We start from the raw sequence: 18,381 nt of genomic DNA on the forward strand, positions 1-18,381 counted from the left end.
GAATGCAGGGGCAAGATTAGAAAGGCAAAGGCACAAAATGAGATCAAACTAGCTACAGGCATAAAGGGAAACAAGAAGACTTTTTATAAATACATTAAAAGCAAGAGGAAGACCAAGGACAGGGTAGGCCCACTGCTTAGTGAGGAGGGAGAAGCAGTAACAGGAAACTTGGAAATGGCGGAGATGCTCAATGACTTCTTTGTTTCGGTCTTCACCGAGAAGTCTGGAGGTGTGCCTAACGTAGTGAATACAAGCAGAGAGAGGGTAGGTTTAGAAGATAGGATTCACAAAGAACAAGTTAAAAGTCACTTAGGAAAGTTAGATGTCAGCAAGTCACCAGGTCCTGATGAAATGCATCCCAGGATACTCAAGGAGCTGATAGAGGAGGTATCTGAGCCTTTAGCTATGATCTTTGAAAAATCATGGCAGACAGGGGAGATTCCAGAAGACTGGAAAAGGGCAAATATTGTGCCCATCTATAAAAAGGAGAACAAGAACAACCCAGGAAACTACAGACCGGTCAGTTTAACGTCTGTCCCAGGGAAGATAATGGAGCAGGTAATTAAGGAAATCCTATGCAAACACTTGGAAGGTAATAAAGTGATAGGGAATAGCCAGCATGGGTTTGTGAAGAACAAGTCATGCCAAACTAATCTGATAGCTTTCTTTGATAAGATAACGAGCCTTGTGGATAAGGGAGAAGCGGTGGATGTCATATACCTAGACTTTAGTAAGGCATTTGATACGGTCTCGCATGATATTCTTATTGATAAACTAGGCAAATATAACTTAGATAGGGCCACGATAAGGTGGGTGCATAATTGGCTGGATAACCGTAGTCAGAGAGTTGTTGTTAACGGTTCTAAATCCTGCTGGAAAGGGATAACAAGTGGAGTTCCTCAAGGGTCTGTTTTGGGACCCGTACTGTTCAATATCTTCATCAATGATGTAGATATTGGGATAGAGAGTACGCTTATTAAGTTTGCGGATGATACCAAACTGGGTGGGGTTGCGACTTCTTTGGAGGATAGGGACATAATTCAAAATGACCTTAGCAAGTTAGAGAAATGGTCAGAGGTAAACAGGATGAGGTTTAATAAAGAGAAATGCAAAGTGCTCCACTTAGGAAGGAACAATCAGCTCCATACATACAAGATGGGAAGCGACTGTCTAGGAAGGAGCATGGCAGAAAGGGATCTAGGGGTCATAGTGGACCACAAGTTGAATATGAGTCAACAGTGTGATGCTGTTGCCAAAAAAGCAAATATGATTCTAGGTTGTATCAACAGGTGTGTTGTAAGCAAAACTCGTGAAGTCATTCTGCCGCTCTACTCTGCACTAGTTAGGCCTCAGCTGGAGTACTGTGTCCAGTTCTGGGCGCCACATTTCAAGAAAGATGTGGAGAAATTGGAAAGGGCACAGAGAAGAGCGACAAGAATGATTAAAGGTCTAGAGAACAAGACCTATGAAGCCAGGCTTCATGAACTGGGCTTGTTTAGTTTGGAAAAAAGAAGATTAAGGGGGGACATGATAGCGGTTTTCAAATATCTAAAAGGGTGTCACAAGGAGGAAGGAGAAAATTTGTTCCTCTTGGTTTCTGAGGACAGGACAAGGAGTAATGGGCTAAACGTGCAGCAGGGGAGGTTTAGATTGGACATTAGGAAAAAATTCCTAACTGTCAGGGTGGTCAAATATTGGAATAAATTGCCAAGGGAGGTGGTGGAATCTCCCTCTCTGGAGATATTTAAGAACAGGTTAGATAGACATCTGTCAGGGATGGTGTAGGTGGAGCTTGGTCCTGCCTTGAGGGCGGGGGGCTGGACTCGATGACCTCTTGAGGTCCCTTCCAGTCCTATGATTCTATGATTCTATGATTCCGCACTTCCTCGTGCTAGAAGTGGGCCTCATCCTCCTTGATTGGATCACCTCATCATCTCCAGCCTGATCCTGGCCTGCATATTTATTCCTGCCTCTGGAAATTTCCACTACATGCATCTGACGAAGTGGGTCTTTGCCCACGAAAGCTTATGCTCCTACACTTCAGTTAGTCTATAAGCTGCCACAGGACTCCTCGTCGCTTTTGCAGATTCAGACTAACACGGCTACCCCTTTGATACTTGACACCAAAGCAGTGAAACCATCTTTATGTTTATCTATTCTGGAGCATAAAACTTACACAGGATTAATCTATATCAAGGCCTCAGATACTCACAGCTATCATGTGAGCCACACCTCTTTGGGACAGCACTGGACTGACAGAAAAATTCTTCTGTAGAGCTAGCTAATATCTCTTGAGGAGGTGGATGCTGAAGTGTTGCAGCTATGACATTACATCATTTCAAGCACCGAAAAGCATATAATAGTCCCTAATTTAAAGAGATGTTACTCATCTGAGTCCCAAAGTTTTCTATATTCCACAGAAAATCGGCATCTTCTCACTTCTATAGTTGAAAATTACTTTGATCAGAAATAAAAAATCATGAAGCTGAAGTTAATGGCACTAAAGGAAGGAATCTCACAGCATTTTAAAAATTTCTCATATTATTAATTTCCTAATATTGGGTTTTTATCACACGCTATATCACATTTTGGCCCTGGCAAGTTGAGCAGAATTGTGGGGGAAAATACACAGAATAACTTCCTTGTATCTGTTTATCAAAGGCCCTATCTTAGATAAATGTTTTTAATGAAGCAAAGATTATTTGTCTTCAAATAATCTTATCTTTACGATTAAGTTAACAGAAAGTGAAACAAGATATGCCTAAAACAAGCCCACACATGAATGATTTGGGGATTTTGTTTCTATTTCATAGCCAAAATCCATCAAGAGAGAACATGCTTCCTTTCTAAATTACAAATTTTGGGAATTACGTCTCTCCAATACACGGTATATAGCTTCGTTCCATGACATGGCAGGAAGAGAGGTCTGTCTGTTGGTAAACTAAGATCTGCTTACATTTTAACTAACACCTTCAAAGAAGAGAAACGAGTGGCAGATTATGCTTTCTCCAATATTCAGAAGATTTTAATGAGGATTCTCCTAACAAGGCCATCAATTTTTATATCTTTGCTCTGCATAGCAGCAAGTAACTATAACTATTTGTCTCCCCCCACCCTGTCATGTATCCGATTTATTTTCAGTCTTCTTTCATTTCAAATAGTCCTTCCCATCCACTCTCCCTAATGACAGCGAAAAAGAATGTGGCCTCATTTTTTAAACAAATAAGTAATGTAACTAAATAAAGCTTACCATTATTGCAAGAGTGTGTGGAAACCAGATAATTGTGTTCATAATCATGGTAAGGCAGAGGGATGCTCCTCTACAAGAACATTTCTATAGCTGTTTAGGAATTCTATCACTAAATGGTGTAACAGTGGCAGTTTATACAATGCATTTGTAATATATTTTCAAATATGTATGCTGTGTCTTCAGCCCAGTTTACGAACTTATCAACTGAAGAATTGGTTTTGAAATACATGTGTAAGAGGGTCTTTGGCTGCACCCTCTCTCTCTTGCGGTTTCATCCCCTCAGGGGCATTTTCTCACGGAGGGAGTAGTGTAGCCAGACAGGAATCCCCCCTGCAACATCCATCTTGGTTGCCCCTCTTAGGTGCCTCAGAGCACACAGGGCACAGAGAGCAATAAAATCAGCATAGTCTTTGAAGCCTTGACAGAAGGCCCGGATATGCTGGCTGCTGTGACCCTGAATGACTGTAAACATAGATAGAGGGGGCCATACACCAATTGTTGACCTGTAAAGGCAGCAGAAACTTCCCTTGGTTAGCATTGATATTGATACGATCACACAACCGTTCTGGGCAGGGGAAGGGGGTGGGAGTGGGGAGGGGAATCTCTCACTGAAAAAAGAATGTCCAGTACTTTCAATTTAGTTATCTCTCTTACAAGGCTAAACTGTGTTCACAACTTCCTTGTAAGAGCTGGCGTCACAAAGACGGACCAGCACAATTTGGCATCTTAAATAAGAAAGAGGATACGTGCCCCCATGGGTATAAAGATGGGGCCCAGCAGCATGCTTATTTGAGCTTCGATCCATCAACTACCTGCTGGTCGGGTTACGTGATTAAACTCCCGAGGTCCACATGGGGACGCCCTGCCTCGTATTCGTCTTTCCTAGGGATTGAGTGACCGATCCTGGCCTGACACGCTGGGACTGAGCGACGCAGAAGGGGGTAAAAATTGTACCCGTATGTGGCCTTTTGTCTTAGTGCACGCATAGACTTAGAGCTCTTTAAAGATTAAGCTGTCATTTGGTAGCATTATTTTATTTCATTTTTATTATTTATTTATTTATTTATTTTTCTTTTCCTTTTTTTTCTTTTTCCTTTGTAACCATTTTTAAGATCTGTATTTGCTAGCAGTTAAGAAATAGAGCAATAGCCACTGTAACCACATGCTTTAGAAACCTCTTTAATAAATCTGTAAGGGTGTGTCTAAACTACATGGCTCCGTCGATAGAGCCATGTAGATTAGGCTGATCAGCAGAGGGAAATGAAGCCGCAATTTAAATAATAGCGGCTTGATTTAAATTTAAATCTGATGATCAGCTGGTTGGCAGAGCATGGCAGCCATTTAAATTTAAATGAAGCTGTGATTATTTAAATCATGGCTTCATTTCCCTCTGCTGATCAGCCTAATCTACATGGCTCCATCGACGGAGCCATGTAGTTTAGACACATCCTAACTGTTTAAGCTTTAACTTGACTCCTCCTGTTGCTGTAACAGAGCCAAACACAATTAAAAGAACTCCAGATGGTCAAAGGGGTAGACGCAGGCAGAGCTGCGTGTTTGGATCATGTCGCCTCCACAGGACAGATCCTTAGGGCACCTGTCAGCCATTTTTCGGCTGCCTGCTGCGAAGGGTCTTCTGCCCTAGCAGTTAAAGTTTCGGGTGTAATAAGCTCTCCCTGAAAATTCTTGGGGCACCTGTCAGCCATTCCTTGGTTGCCTGCTGAGAAGGGACCTTCTGTCCTAGCAGTTAAAGTCTCAGGTGTATAATAAAACTCACATACACACCACTCACTACCCCTACTGTCAGCTGACAAGTGGGGAGCAGGGGGATCCAGGCCCGCTCTCTCTTATGGGTCCCAGCCCAGGGCCCTGAGGACTAGTACTCTAATGGTCTGGTCCGGCTGATGGGGCTCCTGCTGAAACTCACCAGCTCTTGGGTAATATGTAGGAAGCCCTACCCCGGGCTTCTTCCTACCCCCTGCGAGTCTGGTTCACGGTACCTGGGGTGTCCATTCGCCACCCAACTTCCCTTCCTGACCCCCCTCTTGGGCATCCTCCCTCTCCTCTTTGAATTCCCCCACTGGGGCAGTCCCACCTCTCGCCCCTCCCTCTGACCTCACGTTGCCCTTTAGCCCAACCCCTTGCATCCACTACTTCTCTGTCTCTCCTCCCCCATGCCATGGGGGCCAGATGTCCTCCTGTTCCCCTGACACTGCTGCAGCTCAGCTGTGCCACAGCGCTAGAACACATGGCGCATCTGGGTTTTTTTACAGCTGCCTCCCCGGACAGCACGGGGATCGGAGCGGCCTTGGTGCAGGGCGATCTCACATCGCTGAAGTGGGGCAGAGCTGCTCTGTCACAAGGTGCCTAAAGAATCTAATTGATTGGCTGTCTCTGAAGAGAAACACTACCTTTGTATTTGAAATAAAATCTCTTTCTCTCTTCATTTTGACTGATTATACTCCTGTCATTTAGGAAGATGGAACAGACATTTTTAAGGAATAGAAGGGAAAGAACACCACAAACTCACCAGAAAGTCAGACTAACCCCGATATTTCTTTTAATACAGCAAAATTATTTTAGTAATATCAGGACAATGGAAGGAATCTAGAAAGAAGGCTTTGTGATACTCTGAGTAATGTTCCTCTATACTGGCTGAACCTCTCTAGTCTAGCTCTCTCTGATCTGGTACATCTGTGGTCCAGCATGATTTTAATTATTCAGATGTTCACTTATCATGGGTGTGGCCAAGTTTCCTGTGGTCCCATAAAGTTTGTTTACAGACATCAATCCTAGCTCTCAGTGTTCTGTGCAGCTCTTTAGCTCTAAGATACAACCCCTTCGATACAACCGCATCTGCTCTAATCCCACTGACAGAGACCAGAAGCTTCAGGATCTCTACCAAGCATTTATAAACCTCAACTACCCACCCGGAGAAATAAAAAAGCAAATTGAAAGAGCCACACGAATACCTAGAAACCATCTACTTCACAACAGACCCAAGAAGACCAACAGTAGAATACCACTTGTCATCACCTACAACCCCCAACTTAAACCTGTCCAACACATTATCCTATACTGGAACAGGATACCATACTCCAAGAGGCTCTGGGAGACAGACCCATAGTCTCCAAGGGTACGTCTACACTACATGCCTCTGTCGGCAGAGACATGTAGATTTGTTTATTCAGCAAAGGTAAATGAAGCCGCGATTTAAATGATCGCGGCTTCATTTACATTTACATGGCTGCCGCGCTGAGCCGACAAACAGCTGATCAGCTGTTTGTCGGCTTGCCGCTAGTCTGGACGTTCCCCCTGTCGACATCAAAGCCCTTTGTCGGCAGCCCCAGTAAACCTCATTCCACGAGGAATAACGGGGCTGCTGACAAAGGGCTTTGATGTCGACAGGGGGAACGTCCAGACTAGCAGTGAGCCGACAAACAGCTGATCAGCTGTTTGTCGGCTCAGCGTGGCAGCCATGTAAATGTAAATGAAGCTGCGATCATTTAAATCGCGGATTCATTTACCTTTGCCTACAACCCTAATCTACATGCCTCTGCCGACAGAGGCATGTAGTGTAGACACAGCCCTATAGACAACCACCTAACCTCAAGATGATTCTTACCAACAACCACAAGACATACCACACTAATACCAACCCTGGTACCTTCCCTTGCAACAAACCCTGTTGCCAGCTTTGTCCACATATTCATTCTGCTGATACCATTATTGGACCTAACCAAGTGAGTTATAAGATCAAGAACACATATTCCTACGCATCCAGAAATATAATTTATGCTATCATGTGCCGAAAGTGTCCGTCTGCTATGTACATTGGACAAACATCTCAGACACTTCGCCAAAGGATTAATGCCCACAAAACAGATATCAGACAAGATCACAAAGAGAAAACAGTTTCTTGCCATTTTAACCAGAAAGGACACTCTCTCAATGACTTAACCACCTGCATTCTGCTACAAAGACCTTTTACATCTGCACTTGAAAGGGAATCCTCTGAACTGTCATTCATGTTAAAATTCGACACTTTCCAACAAGGACTTAACAAACATTTGAACTATCTCACCCATTACCAAGATAGTTTCCCCAATTATCACCTCTAATACCATTAACTCACAAACATCCCACTCTCCCTACCTCTAATATCATCAATTCACAGACACTTACCTTCCTTCCTCCCCCCCCCCCACATCCCCCTCCTGTTCTGCAATGTGATTTGTCCTTTTCATATTTGTTCATTTTTTTTTAATTGTATCCTTTGGTATATATGGTTGTGACTACTTTCTTCCACTATTTGATCTGAGGAAGTGGGTCTGGCCCACGAAAGCTCATCATCTAATAAACCATCTTGTTAGTCTTTAAAGTGCTACATTGTCCTGCTCTTTGGAAAGAGGCTTGCAATCTAGACATAGCCTCAGATATAGGTGCATCTGCTGAGGACTCCTGCATTAGGAATGCACTTCACTATGGGATTGTTTTATTTTAAAAAAGGCACCACAGAAGCTAAATGTAATATACAAATATTGGCAATATAGTAATATGAAGCCAGACAAATTAGATTACAATTTTTGAGTTTTCTAATCCAAAGTTAACTCAATTACATTGCATGTATATTAGAAATATTAACTTTTTAAATGCCCTGATTTTTATGCTTGCCTTAGGTATGTTAACATTGCATTAATGTTTGATTTACATGTAATTGCCAGGAAGAGAAGGTGAATTTTTGGGCATTCCAATGCCAACCTCACTCATAAATAGTAGTGTTTCTCAAAGTGGGCTGCAGCTCCACTTTGAGAAAGCCTCTAGAGAGCCTTTGCCACTTTGTCTGCCTAAAGGATGTGTAGCCTTATGGCTCGCATTGACTCTGGTTCACCATTTCCAGCCAAGAGGAACTACAGGAAGCTATGAACCCTTTAGTTCAGGGGTGGGGAACATTTTTTGAGTCAGGGTCCTTTTTGACCAGTCATCTGAAGAAGTGGGCTGTGCTCACGAAATCTCATGATACCATCTACATGCTTTGTTAGTCTATAAAGTGCTACCAGACCACTTGTTGTTTTTTAAGTTTATCCTGTACAGACTAACTCGACTACCCCGAGGTTTCAAATTAGTTCATCAGTCTGTTTGTTTTATCTAATTGTTACATAGTTACTGTAACAAAGGTGAAATGGTTTTTGTCACATGATTTCCATTAACTATGATGAGAGCTGCATAGCTAAAACCTCACATATTGTTTTGAAAATAAACATGTAGTGCTTGGTATTCACTGATTAAAATATGTAGTGTGTGAGGTCTTTTTTCACTGATTAAAATATGTGCTGTGTGAGGTCTTGTCTACATTGTAACTTACATTTTCTATGAAAACAACAGCAACATCAGTAATAACTGTAATTCAAATTTTGACTCCTAACAACAAAAAGGGTAATAAACTTGTTTTCCTTACACAGGCAATAGATCCAGAAAAGTTGATGGAATTATTTGTATGAGTGAGATCAGGAGGATTTGGTTCAAAGTACCTTCTGTTTTCTTACTGGGATCCCTACATGCCTCACTACAGAGGAAGATTGAAGCTGCCGCTGTTGATCTTCCAGGGTTCAAATTCGTGGGCTAATTAAGAGAGCTAATTTGAAGTGAGAAGAGGACTCCAGTTGATGCTGGTAACCTTGTTTTCACAAGAAGGGAAGTCAAAGGAAAAGTGTTCTTCTTTCAACTTTCTGCAGTGTAGACACTGCCAAAAGCCGAGTTAAGCTACTTTGACTTCAGCTACGCACTTGATGCGGCCGAAGTTGCGTATCTTAATTCGACTTTGTCCCGTAGTGTAGACATACTCATTGGGACTTAGAGCTTTAAAGCTATTTTCTTCTTGACTAAAGCTGCTTGAATTAATTCAAATGAATGTAGTAGTTCCATTAGCTAACATTTCATTTTGGTACCAATGGATTTTTTCATCTTTCAGTTATGTCATAAATGGGAAAGCCTTAGCTGTAAACAGATTGAACTATTAGAACTTTATAGACGATAAAATATGTTCACTTACTGCCCTCATGCTTTCAAAGTGTCCACCTTCTTTCACAAAATCTATTGGCTGCCCATTCAAGGTCCAATAGAAAGTAACCTCTAGTGTGTTGTCATGAATGGCTTTGCAGCTGAGGACAATGCTTTCTCCAACGGTTAACTCAGTCCTCTTGGGAGTCAGATCTATCCTTGTTGGTTCTTGAAAACAGAAAACAATTAGTAATAATTAAATGCAGGTCCTGTGATATTCCCACATCAATAGCATTTTCTTGAATTCTACTTAATTCCATAAATCTTGTCTGCCTGCTGGGCTGAATGTTTTTTCTTTCTGAGTACACAGGATCAAACTCTGCACTGTGCTGTGTGGACCAACAATGAGGAGGCAGCAAAGGCAAAGAGAGCCAGCAACAATCTTCTTACTTTCATAAAAGCAACAAGGCATAATCTCAACTAGTCATCACTGGGAATGCTGGGAAGGGAGACCTCCTAACATACTGGCTGATGCATTGTGCTCAAGAAATAGTGTTACTAAATTTTGGGATTTCATCATGAGCCTCACAATATTTTTTAAAGCACCAGCTTCTGGAATCTTGTGATTATACAACAATCTCAACTTTCATTTAAAAAAAAAGAGTATATTTCTCCCACAGTTGCAGGAAAATTTTTTGAAAAGCAGACCCCCTAAAGACTGAAACACCTGAAAACATATAAAAAAGAAACCAATCTCACGATTTGGAGGGTTTTATTCAAGATTTGGGTATGCTTGGCATGGGCAATAATACTGGGAATGCAGTCCTCCGGGTAGAAGGCCTGTCTGAATACACTATAAGAGCTAGTCAGTATGACGGAAAGGGAAGTATGTGTTAGCAAGGGGCATGTACTATTCTTTTTAAGAGAACAGCAAGCTGGAGCCAATAACATAACCCATGGCCCTGCTTTGAGCCATCATCTTGAGCAACTTTAGGGCTTGGTCTGTCAAGGCGCAGAGCACTCTGGTCCTAAAAGTCACTGTAAATACCCGCATACAGAACATCTGATTTAAAAATGTCTCTGGGTTGGGCACAATGCACTCAGCAACTTATAGGATTGAGCCTCTGCTGCTGGTTAAATTGAATGTTCAGTGCCAATCTGCTCCCTCACATCCAAGTGTAATAAGCTCAGTGCCATTCAGGTTCTGGTTCTTTGTGATGATCAAGTTTGAACTATCTCCCCTGGTAGTCAGAGGTTCAGTTTCTTCTATATTATATTTCTATGACCCTTCCTTCACCCCCACACCTGGGGTGAAGGTTCTCCCTTTAGAACAAACTGCATGGTAAGGCTCTGCAGGACAGGTACAAGACTGACATGGAGATATAGATTATCCAGAATATGGGGTTGCACAGCACCCCTGATATGTGTCAATAACATACAGCTGCTACCCAGTGGAATGCATCTCTCATGTATCTTTAAAAAATGCTCTCTGAATTGTCATTTATTCATTGCTGATTTATAACTCAGAGGGAAGTGTTGCGTACATTTAAGATGACTGATCTTTTACCTATAAATCAGACATCACCTGTATTAATAACAACCAAATGCCTGGTAAACTAGTTTTAACTGAGTAGTTAATGATGTGATGGACTTACAGATATTTCTTTTAGGGTTTGTATGGCTAAAAATAGTACTTTTATTGCTATACTTTCATTACTGTGTGCATGAAAAAAGGATAATTCTTTCTGGAAGCTAGCATGTCTGAAAGTCAGAGGGTATATACAGGCAGTCCCCGGGTTACGTACAAGATAGGGACTGTAGGTTTGTTCTTAAGTTGAATCTGTATGTAAGTCGGAACTGGCGTCCAGATTCAGCCGCTGCTGAAACTGATCAGTTTCAACAGCGGCTGAATCTGGACGCCAGTTCTGACTTACATACAGATTCAACTTAAGAACCCCAGGCATCCCCAAGTTAGCTGCTGCTGAAACTGATCAGCGGCTGCTTCCAGGAAGCCCGGGGCAGGGGCTTCCTGTAGTCAGCCACTGGTCAGTTTCAGCAGCGGCTGACTTGGGGACGCCTGGGGCAGAACAGCTGGGGTGCTGCTGGGTTGGTCCAGTAGCGCCGCCGCTCCTCGGCGCTACTGGACCAACCCAGCAGCACCCCAGCTGCTCTGCCCCAGGCGTCCTGATTCAGCTGCTGCTGAAACTGACCAGCAGTGGCTGAATCAGGACGCCTGGGGCAGAGCAGCTAGGGTGCTGCCCGGTTGGTCCAGTAGCGCCCAGAGCGGCGCTACGGGACCAACTGGCAGCGCCCCAGCTGCTGTACCACAGGTGTCCGGAGCAAAGCCGTGGAGCACGGGGGCAGCGGGATAGCCCAGACGCGCCGTGGCTGTCCTGCTGCCCTCGGGCTCCGTGGCTTTGCTCTGCTTTGCTCCCCGTCCCCCTGGTCTGCAGACCAGGGGGACGGGGAGCAAAGCGACGGAACCCGTGGGCAGCGGATAGCCCAGACGCGTCTGGGCTGTCCGCTGCCCGCGTGCTCCGTGGCTTTGCTCAGCTTTGCCCCCCCTGCCCCTCTGGTCTGCAGACCAGGGGGATGGGGGAGGGGCAAAGCAGAGCAAAGCAGAGCCAAGCCACGGAGCAGCGGCCAGCTGACAGCCCAGATGCGTCTGGGCTGTCAGCTGGCCACTGCTCCGCGGCTTGGCTCTGCTTTGCCCCCCCCCGTTCCCCCTGGTCCCCCCCCCATCCCCCTGTCCGCTGCCCGTGTGTTCTGCCGCTTTGCTTCCTCTCCCTGGTCTGCTGGAGACCAGGGAGAGGAAGGGCCCCGTTCGTAACTGCGTATCCCACATAAGTCGGATCCGCGTAACTCGGGGACTGCCTGTACCTCCTTATTTTTCTCTCTCTTCTTTACCATACTGAATTAACTTGATAATCTGGATAAAATTAATTTATATACTAGTTTTTTCCTGACATGTATCTTAAAACATTAGAAGCATGTATTCAACAGGGGAAATAAATTGTTGGCACAATCTTTTGTAAACTTTTTGGGGAGAGGTACTGTCTTTTTGTTCTGTGTCTGTGCAGTGCTTAGCACAGTGGATTCTTGATCCAGTCTGGGATAATAGTGTACAAATACTATATGCATAATCAATAATTGATAAAATATTAATTAATTAATGATCAGTGTGCTTTTCCATACCTTTAACAAATACTGATGCTATCGTTTCGGCGGAGCCAAATACATTTTCTCCTTGGCATAAGTACTTTCCTTCATCAGATTTGGAAGCATTCAGTATTTGTAGGCTCCCATCTGGAAGAAGAGTTATCCTGAAAATTATAAAAAATGTTTGTATTCTGTATTAGCATGTACCATATCCTCAAACATAGGCATATTCCATGGGGTTATCTTTTAGGGCTAATCAACAGGATTAAAAATTGCTGCCCCCTGTATGCCAGAAAAACGAAGATGATTCTCTTAGGAAAAGCTGCAAATGAACCCATTTTATTCCCTCGTTCTCCTTAATTCAAAATTGACTCATGCCGGAGCCATTTGGTGAGCTCTCCTTTGACACTTAACAATGGTGAATTTTAATTGTGTTTTTGTAAAAAAGATGATCCTGGATTCTTTGTCATTAAAATTTGGCTGATATATTATTGTTGAATGCTATATCAATATTAAGCACAAGGTATTCCACATGAAATTATCAGTGACCTTAAAAATCAAATCTAAGAATTATGAAGGGTACAAAGCAGAGGATGACAAGGAAAGAACATAAAATTAATAGCATGTGGCCGGAATATGATTTATAGTGCTTGCTATACACAATGCAGGACAGGTATGGAAATGAGTTCTGATGACTTCAGTTTACTTTATTTTTTCCTGAGTATTGTGTGGACTTGATTCTACAATCTCTGTGAGTAACTTTGCTGAAGTCATTGGAACTGATGAGAAGCTGCAAAATCACACCCTTTTTGTTGGGTGACTAACGTTTTAGCCTTGTCCAAACTGTGCTAGAAAGAGACATTTGTATGTGCAAAGATGAAAAATAAAACACTGTTGCAACTTTTAATATTCCAAAATTTACAATTAAGGCATTCTTCTATGATCTCCTATTGAAGTGTGATTACCTTTTTTATTTTTAAGTTTTACTTATTGGGTGAGATTCACCCATGTGATGTAAGGCCAGTGCAACACCCAGGATCACTGATGTGGGGAGGGGAACGAGAGGGGCAATTGCTGAGTAGCCCAGGCAATATAAAAGGACCTGGAGCCCTGGCCTCAGCTGCGGTAGCTCTGTCTGCTCTGTCAAAAGTGAACGTGTCTCTTGATTGAAAGATACATTTGATTATGCCCCAGGCAGGTTCTGAGGTGGGGTACTAGGCCTGGAACCTTCATAGAGCATATCAAAGCATCTTTGATTCAAGAGACATTGCTTCAGCTTTCTTCCTACAGGCAGGTTGGTCTGGGGAAGGGAGGAGAGAAGAAGTGGAGCTGCAGGTGGGGCCGGAGCTGGGCTGGCCTAGGGCTTTTCCGGCAGAGGAATGAGTTTGTGCTTCTTCAGGGAGGAGGGCTTGTGGCCCCATATGAGGGAGGATGATAGGGGGCACATTGATTTCTTTACTCTGTGGGGTCCAGAATTGCCATTGGTGAGCCTGGCGAGAGCTCAGTATCACTTAATTACTATTATGAGGACACTAGTGGGAATTGATTGGTGTATCAGTCTTGCACTGGCCCTGTGCATAGTAGAGAATTTTACCCACTGCAGGTCATTATTAAACAAACCCCTCTTGCTCCTCTCTGCCTCCATGCAAGGAGAGTCTACCCTCATAGGGTACATCTAGACTACAGGCTTCCGTCGATAGAAGTTTTGTCGACAGATTCTGTTGACAAAACTTCTGTCAAAAAAGAGTGTCCAGAATACATCGCTTTGTCGACAAAGTGATCAGCTTTGTCGACAAAGAGCGTCCAGACTGCTGGACACTCTGTCGACAAAAGAAGGCACCCAGAAGTGCTTTTGGAAGGTCACAGGGACAGCCTTTAAGCCCAGGCACTGCTGCATGCTCTCTGCAGAGACGCGTGCTTACAGGGATTCTCCTGGACAGCCGTTGCTCTGTTCCTGCTTCTAGCTTGCCTACTTCCCAGAGGGAAAGCAAGGCTGCTGCATTTTTTGCTTTGGTTCCACGAGGAGTAATGGTAGTTCAAGTTAGAGAGCCTAATTCGAACTACCTACTCCGTGCCGCGTGTAGCCGCGGGCACGGAGTCCGCACTAATGGGGTTTAAAAATGGCAGCGCCCGGCAAGATGCAAATGAAGCCCGGGATATTTAAATCCCGGGCTTCATTTGCAACTTCGAATGCCTACATTAGTCACCCTAGTTCAACTAGGGTGGCAGTGTAGACATACCCACAGGGAAGCCCCTGATTGTCCCCAGGGCCTTCCACATGTGGGAGCGTCCCATACCCCCGGTGCCTTCCTCCCTGCAACTCCTCCCGGCCCCAAATTCACTCGTTCGACCCATTCATCACACACTGAGAACAGAGACAGGTGTTGGTGAAAACACGTGGACAGTTTAACGCACTGTTGCTTTTTGAAAAACTAAAATGAGAAACTCTTGTGTTCAGAGAAAATAAAAACTCTTTTGTGCAGTATAAATAAAACAACTCTTTCATTCAGAGAAAATGAAGTGTATGTAAACAAAATAAAGTGCTCCCCTCTGTTAGTGTCATTGGTGGGAAGGGGGACTGTCAACCTGGCCGGGGTGGGGAAGCTCAGGGCTGAGGGGGCTGCCCAGAGGAGGAGCCCCTGCCACTTTGGCTGTGGAGGCCTTCTCGCACCCGATGGCATGTGCGGGCAGCGACAGGAGGGGGCAGGACAGGAGGTAGGGCCGTACCTGGGTCTGGGATGGCAGGAGCTGAGGCGGGGGCAGGGGCATTGGCAGGACCTGGCACAGGACCAGGGACAGCCATGGCCTCCCGGATCACAGTACATATGTCTGTGTGCTGCTGGGCAAATTCCTGCAGCAACTACTGGGACCACTTGGCCTCTGCCTCCATCCTCCTGTCCATCAGGACCGTGATGTGCTGGTGCACCAGGTATAGGTAGGTGCGCCAGTGCCGACGGGTTCCCTGCAGCCGTCTGAGTGGTGGGGCAGGTGTTGTGCCCTCCTCCCGGAGAGCTGGTCCAGCTGTGGAGGATGAGAGGGAAGAGTCGTCAGTCATTCATGCTCACACTTTCTCTGAGAGGGCATGCCCTCCTTCCTCTCAGCAGGTGGTGCCAGTCCTAGGGCCAGAAGCTGCTCATGTGTGTCTCAGTAAGACATGGTGTGGCCTGGCCCGCAGCCACAGCCTCCCTGGAGCCCAGGGAGATGTGCAGGCCACTGTCATGCCCTGCTTCATGCATCCCCCATGGCCGAGCAGCACAGATGAGTGTTGGGCCACGGTTGGGGCTCCCTCAGAGTGCTGAGAGGCCTGTGGTAGTGCGGCAATCCCAGCATCTCCAGCCCATGGCTGCATGTGGCATCCCTGCCTGCAGGAACAGGCGGTGCCTAGCAGCTGTGCGGGTGCAAGGGGGTAGTACGGCCCTCCCTGAGGGTGGCCATGGGTGTGCCTCCCCTTTCCCCCCGGGCCGTGATCAGCATGACATGTCACAGTACTGCACCGTCCCCTTTGCTCCCACCTGCCCTGCCCTGTGTGTGTTGGATCCTCATAGCACTCACCTGATGTTCCCTCACCGGAGTCCGAGGTGGTCTGGAAGGCCTCCTGTGTCTGGGTGCCTGGCTCCCGGGTGCTCTGTGCTGTCCTCCTCCTCTTCTTCCTCCTACTGGAGCTCCTGGTCCCCCAGCAGGTGTTGCAGCCACTGTAGCATGGGGGTCTCCAGCCCGGATTCCACGAGCCTCTCAGGAGGCAGGGGTTCCCCTGGATCCAGGATCCTGTCCAGCTTCTTATAGTACACGCAGGCATGCAGTGCCTCTCCGGAGCAGGAGCTGCGCTCATGGGCTCTCACATACCCCTGCCGCAGCTCCTTAACCTTTGCCCATACCTGCTCCAGTGTGCAGGGGCGGTGACCTTGTTTGGCCAGGCCTTCTGCCATTCTGGCATATGTGTCCACATTCCTCCTCCTGTTGGACTGCATGGCCTGGAGGGACTCCCCCTCAGCCTAGAGACCCAGGAGGGCTTTTATCTCCGGCCCTGACCAGGAGGGTGCCCACCGTTTGGTGTCCCTGGCTTCCTGGGGGGATGTGTCCCTGGAGAGGCAAAGGGGATCTTGAGGGGCTTCTCCATGGGACATGGCTCCACTTGACTAACCACACAAGAGCTGCGCAGTCCAGGTCCACTCTGGAGCTGACTTGCTGCCAGAGTGCTGATCCTGGGTGCCTGTGCCTTTTAAAGATGGCTATGGGCAGAAACAATAGAGTTGGAAGCAGTGGCAGGAGTGTCCAGTAGGGCTTCTTCCTGGAGGCCTTTACTGTCAACATAACTTCTGCCCTGCGTCCACACTTCCCTTCTGTCAACATAATTATGTTGATGGAGGTGTTATTCCTCGTGGAATGATGTTTGCCACCGTCGACATAACTGCCGAGTTATATCGATGTTATGTTAACATAACTCAGTGGCAGCGTGGACGCAGGTGTAGTTTTGTTGACAAAAGTCCATTTTTGTCAACAAACCTTGTGGTCTAGACATACCCATGCCGTATAGTAAAAGCTGGCACACAAGAGACAAATGCATCTCCAGAGGACACTCCTTCCTTGTTCCCAGTCCTGCAAAAGTCTCAGTATGTTGGCGGGTACCCTGTGGGATTCTGCCCATTTGAAAGGGTAGAAGGGAGCAGATACTCCTTACCAAATTGTTCCTCCATCACAAATAGCTTGGGGTGGTTCTGCTCAGTTATCGTAGTTTTTTTTTCTACAACACTGCAGAGAAAACCTACAATAACTTACACTGCTTTGCCCTCATGCTGTGGACATTCAAGGAGCAATTAAAAATGGGGAGTCAGCAGCCTCCCCAAGTCCCATGAAATTCATTAGCATCGACATAATTTAAACCTAATTTTAAAATAATTAGCTCTTATAGTTTTGAGGAAAATCTTTCAAATATTACTAAGTGCTAAGTGATGCTGTGCTGAATCTCCTGAAGACAGAGAGTCTGAAACAATCATTGCAGGAGAAGTGTGACTCCCTCTTAACTATGTATGTACTGAGGGACAGTGTCATTAACAACATAATTATAGGAAGGGGATGACCTAACCCATCTCTTTAAATTCCAGGAGGTATAAGAACCAAAAATCAGTGGGAGATGCAGCATGTCAAAGATACTGCACAAAGTACTTCTGAAATGAATGCATTGCCCATTTGCTCTTCTCTTGGTCTTAACTGCTGAGCAAAACCACCTCAAGGTGAAGGCTATCAAGAGAGCAAGGAGCTATGGCTCTACCACAATTGACAGGTTTCGTCCTGCTTCCTCTGCAGCCAGTAAACGAAGAAAACCCCTTCTTAGGAAAGACAAGCCAGTACAGAAAGCTGAATTGTAATTTGGATAAATTTATTTAAAGCATAAGTCTAAGTAATGAGTATAAACTTAATTATCAAGACAACTATATAGTGTTCTACTGGGAAAAAAAGTGCGACATTGAATCATAGAATACTAGAACTAGGGGACTTTGAGAAGTCATCAAGTCCAGTCCTCTGCACACACAGCAGCACCAAGCACCATCTAGATCATTCCTGACACATGTCTATCTAACCTGCTATTAAATATGTCCTAATGATGGAGATTCCACAACCTCCCTAGGCAATTTATTCCAGTGCTTAACTACTCTGATAGCTAGGAAGTTTTTTCTAATGTCCAACCTAAACCCCTTATGCAGCAATTTACGCCCATTGTCCTATCATCAGAGGTTAAGCAGAATATCAGAGGTATCCTGGAAAAACCCACTATGTCCAAGGAACACGTCTGCTCTTTCATGTTTTTTTGCAGAAGAGCAGACAAGCTCTTTCAGAAGCCCTGTCTTCTTCCTCTCATGAGGAAGAAGGGCTCTTCTGAAAGAGGGTTTTTTTCTGAAACTTGGCCCAGTGTAGAAGGGCTAAATTTTGGAAAAGCCTCTTCCAATTTACGTACCTTTTTGCAATAAAGCCCT

At 45.1% G+C, this 18,381-nt stretch overlaps 1 protein-coding gene across 1 annotated transcript in view; it reads right to left on the reverse strand.

Moving 5' to 3' along the window:
• CNTN5 (contactin 5) overlaps positions 1-16,335 on the reverse strand; it is a 119,989-nt gene extending 103,654 nt beyond the window's left edge. The window contains exons 1-3 of the mRNA XM_075917090.1: positions 16,253-16,335; positions 12,446-12,573; positions 9,303-9,478 (exon numbers count right to left, since the gene is read on the reverse strand). Coding sequence (XP_075773205.1) covers positions 9,303-9,478; positions 12,446-12,573; positions 16,253-16,335 — 387 coding nt within the window. The remainder of the gene's footprint in view (positions 1-9,302; positions 9,479-12,445; positions 12,574-16,252) is intronic.
• Positions 16,336-18,381: the final 2,046 nt, after the last annotated feature.

Source organism: Pelodiscus sinensis, unplaced genomic scaffold (genome assembly GCF_049634645.1).
Source record: "Pelodiscus sinensis isolate JC-2024 unplaced genomic scaffold, ASM4963464v1 ctg79, whole genome shotgun sequence".
Lineage (NCBI taxonomy): Eukaryota > Metazoa > Chordata > Testudines > Trionychidae > Pelodiscus > Pelodiscus sinensis.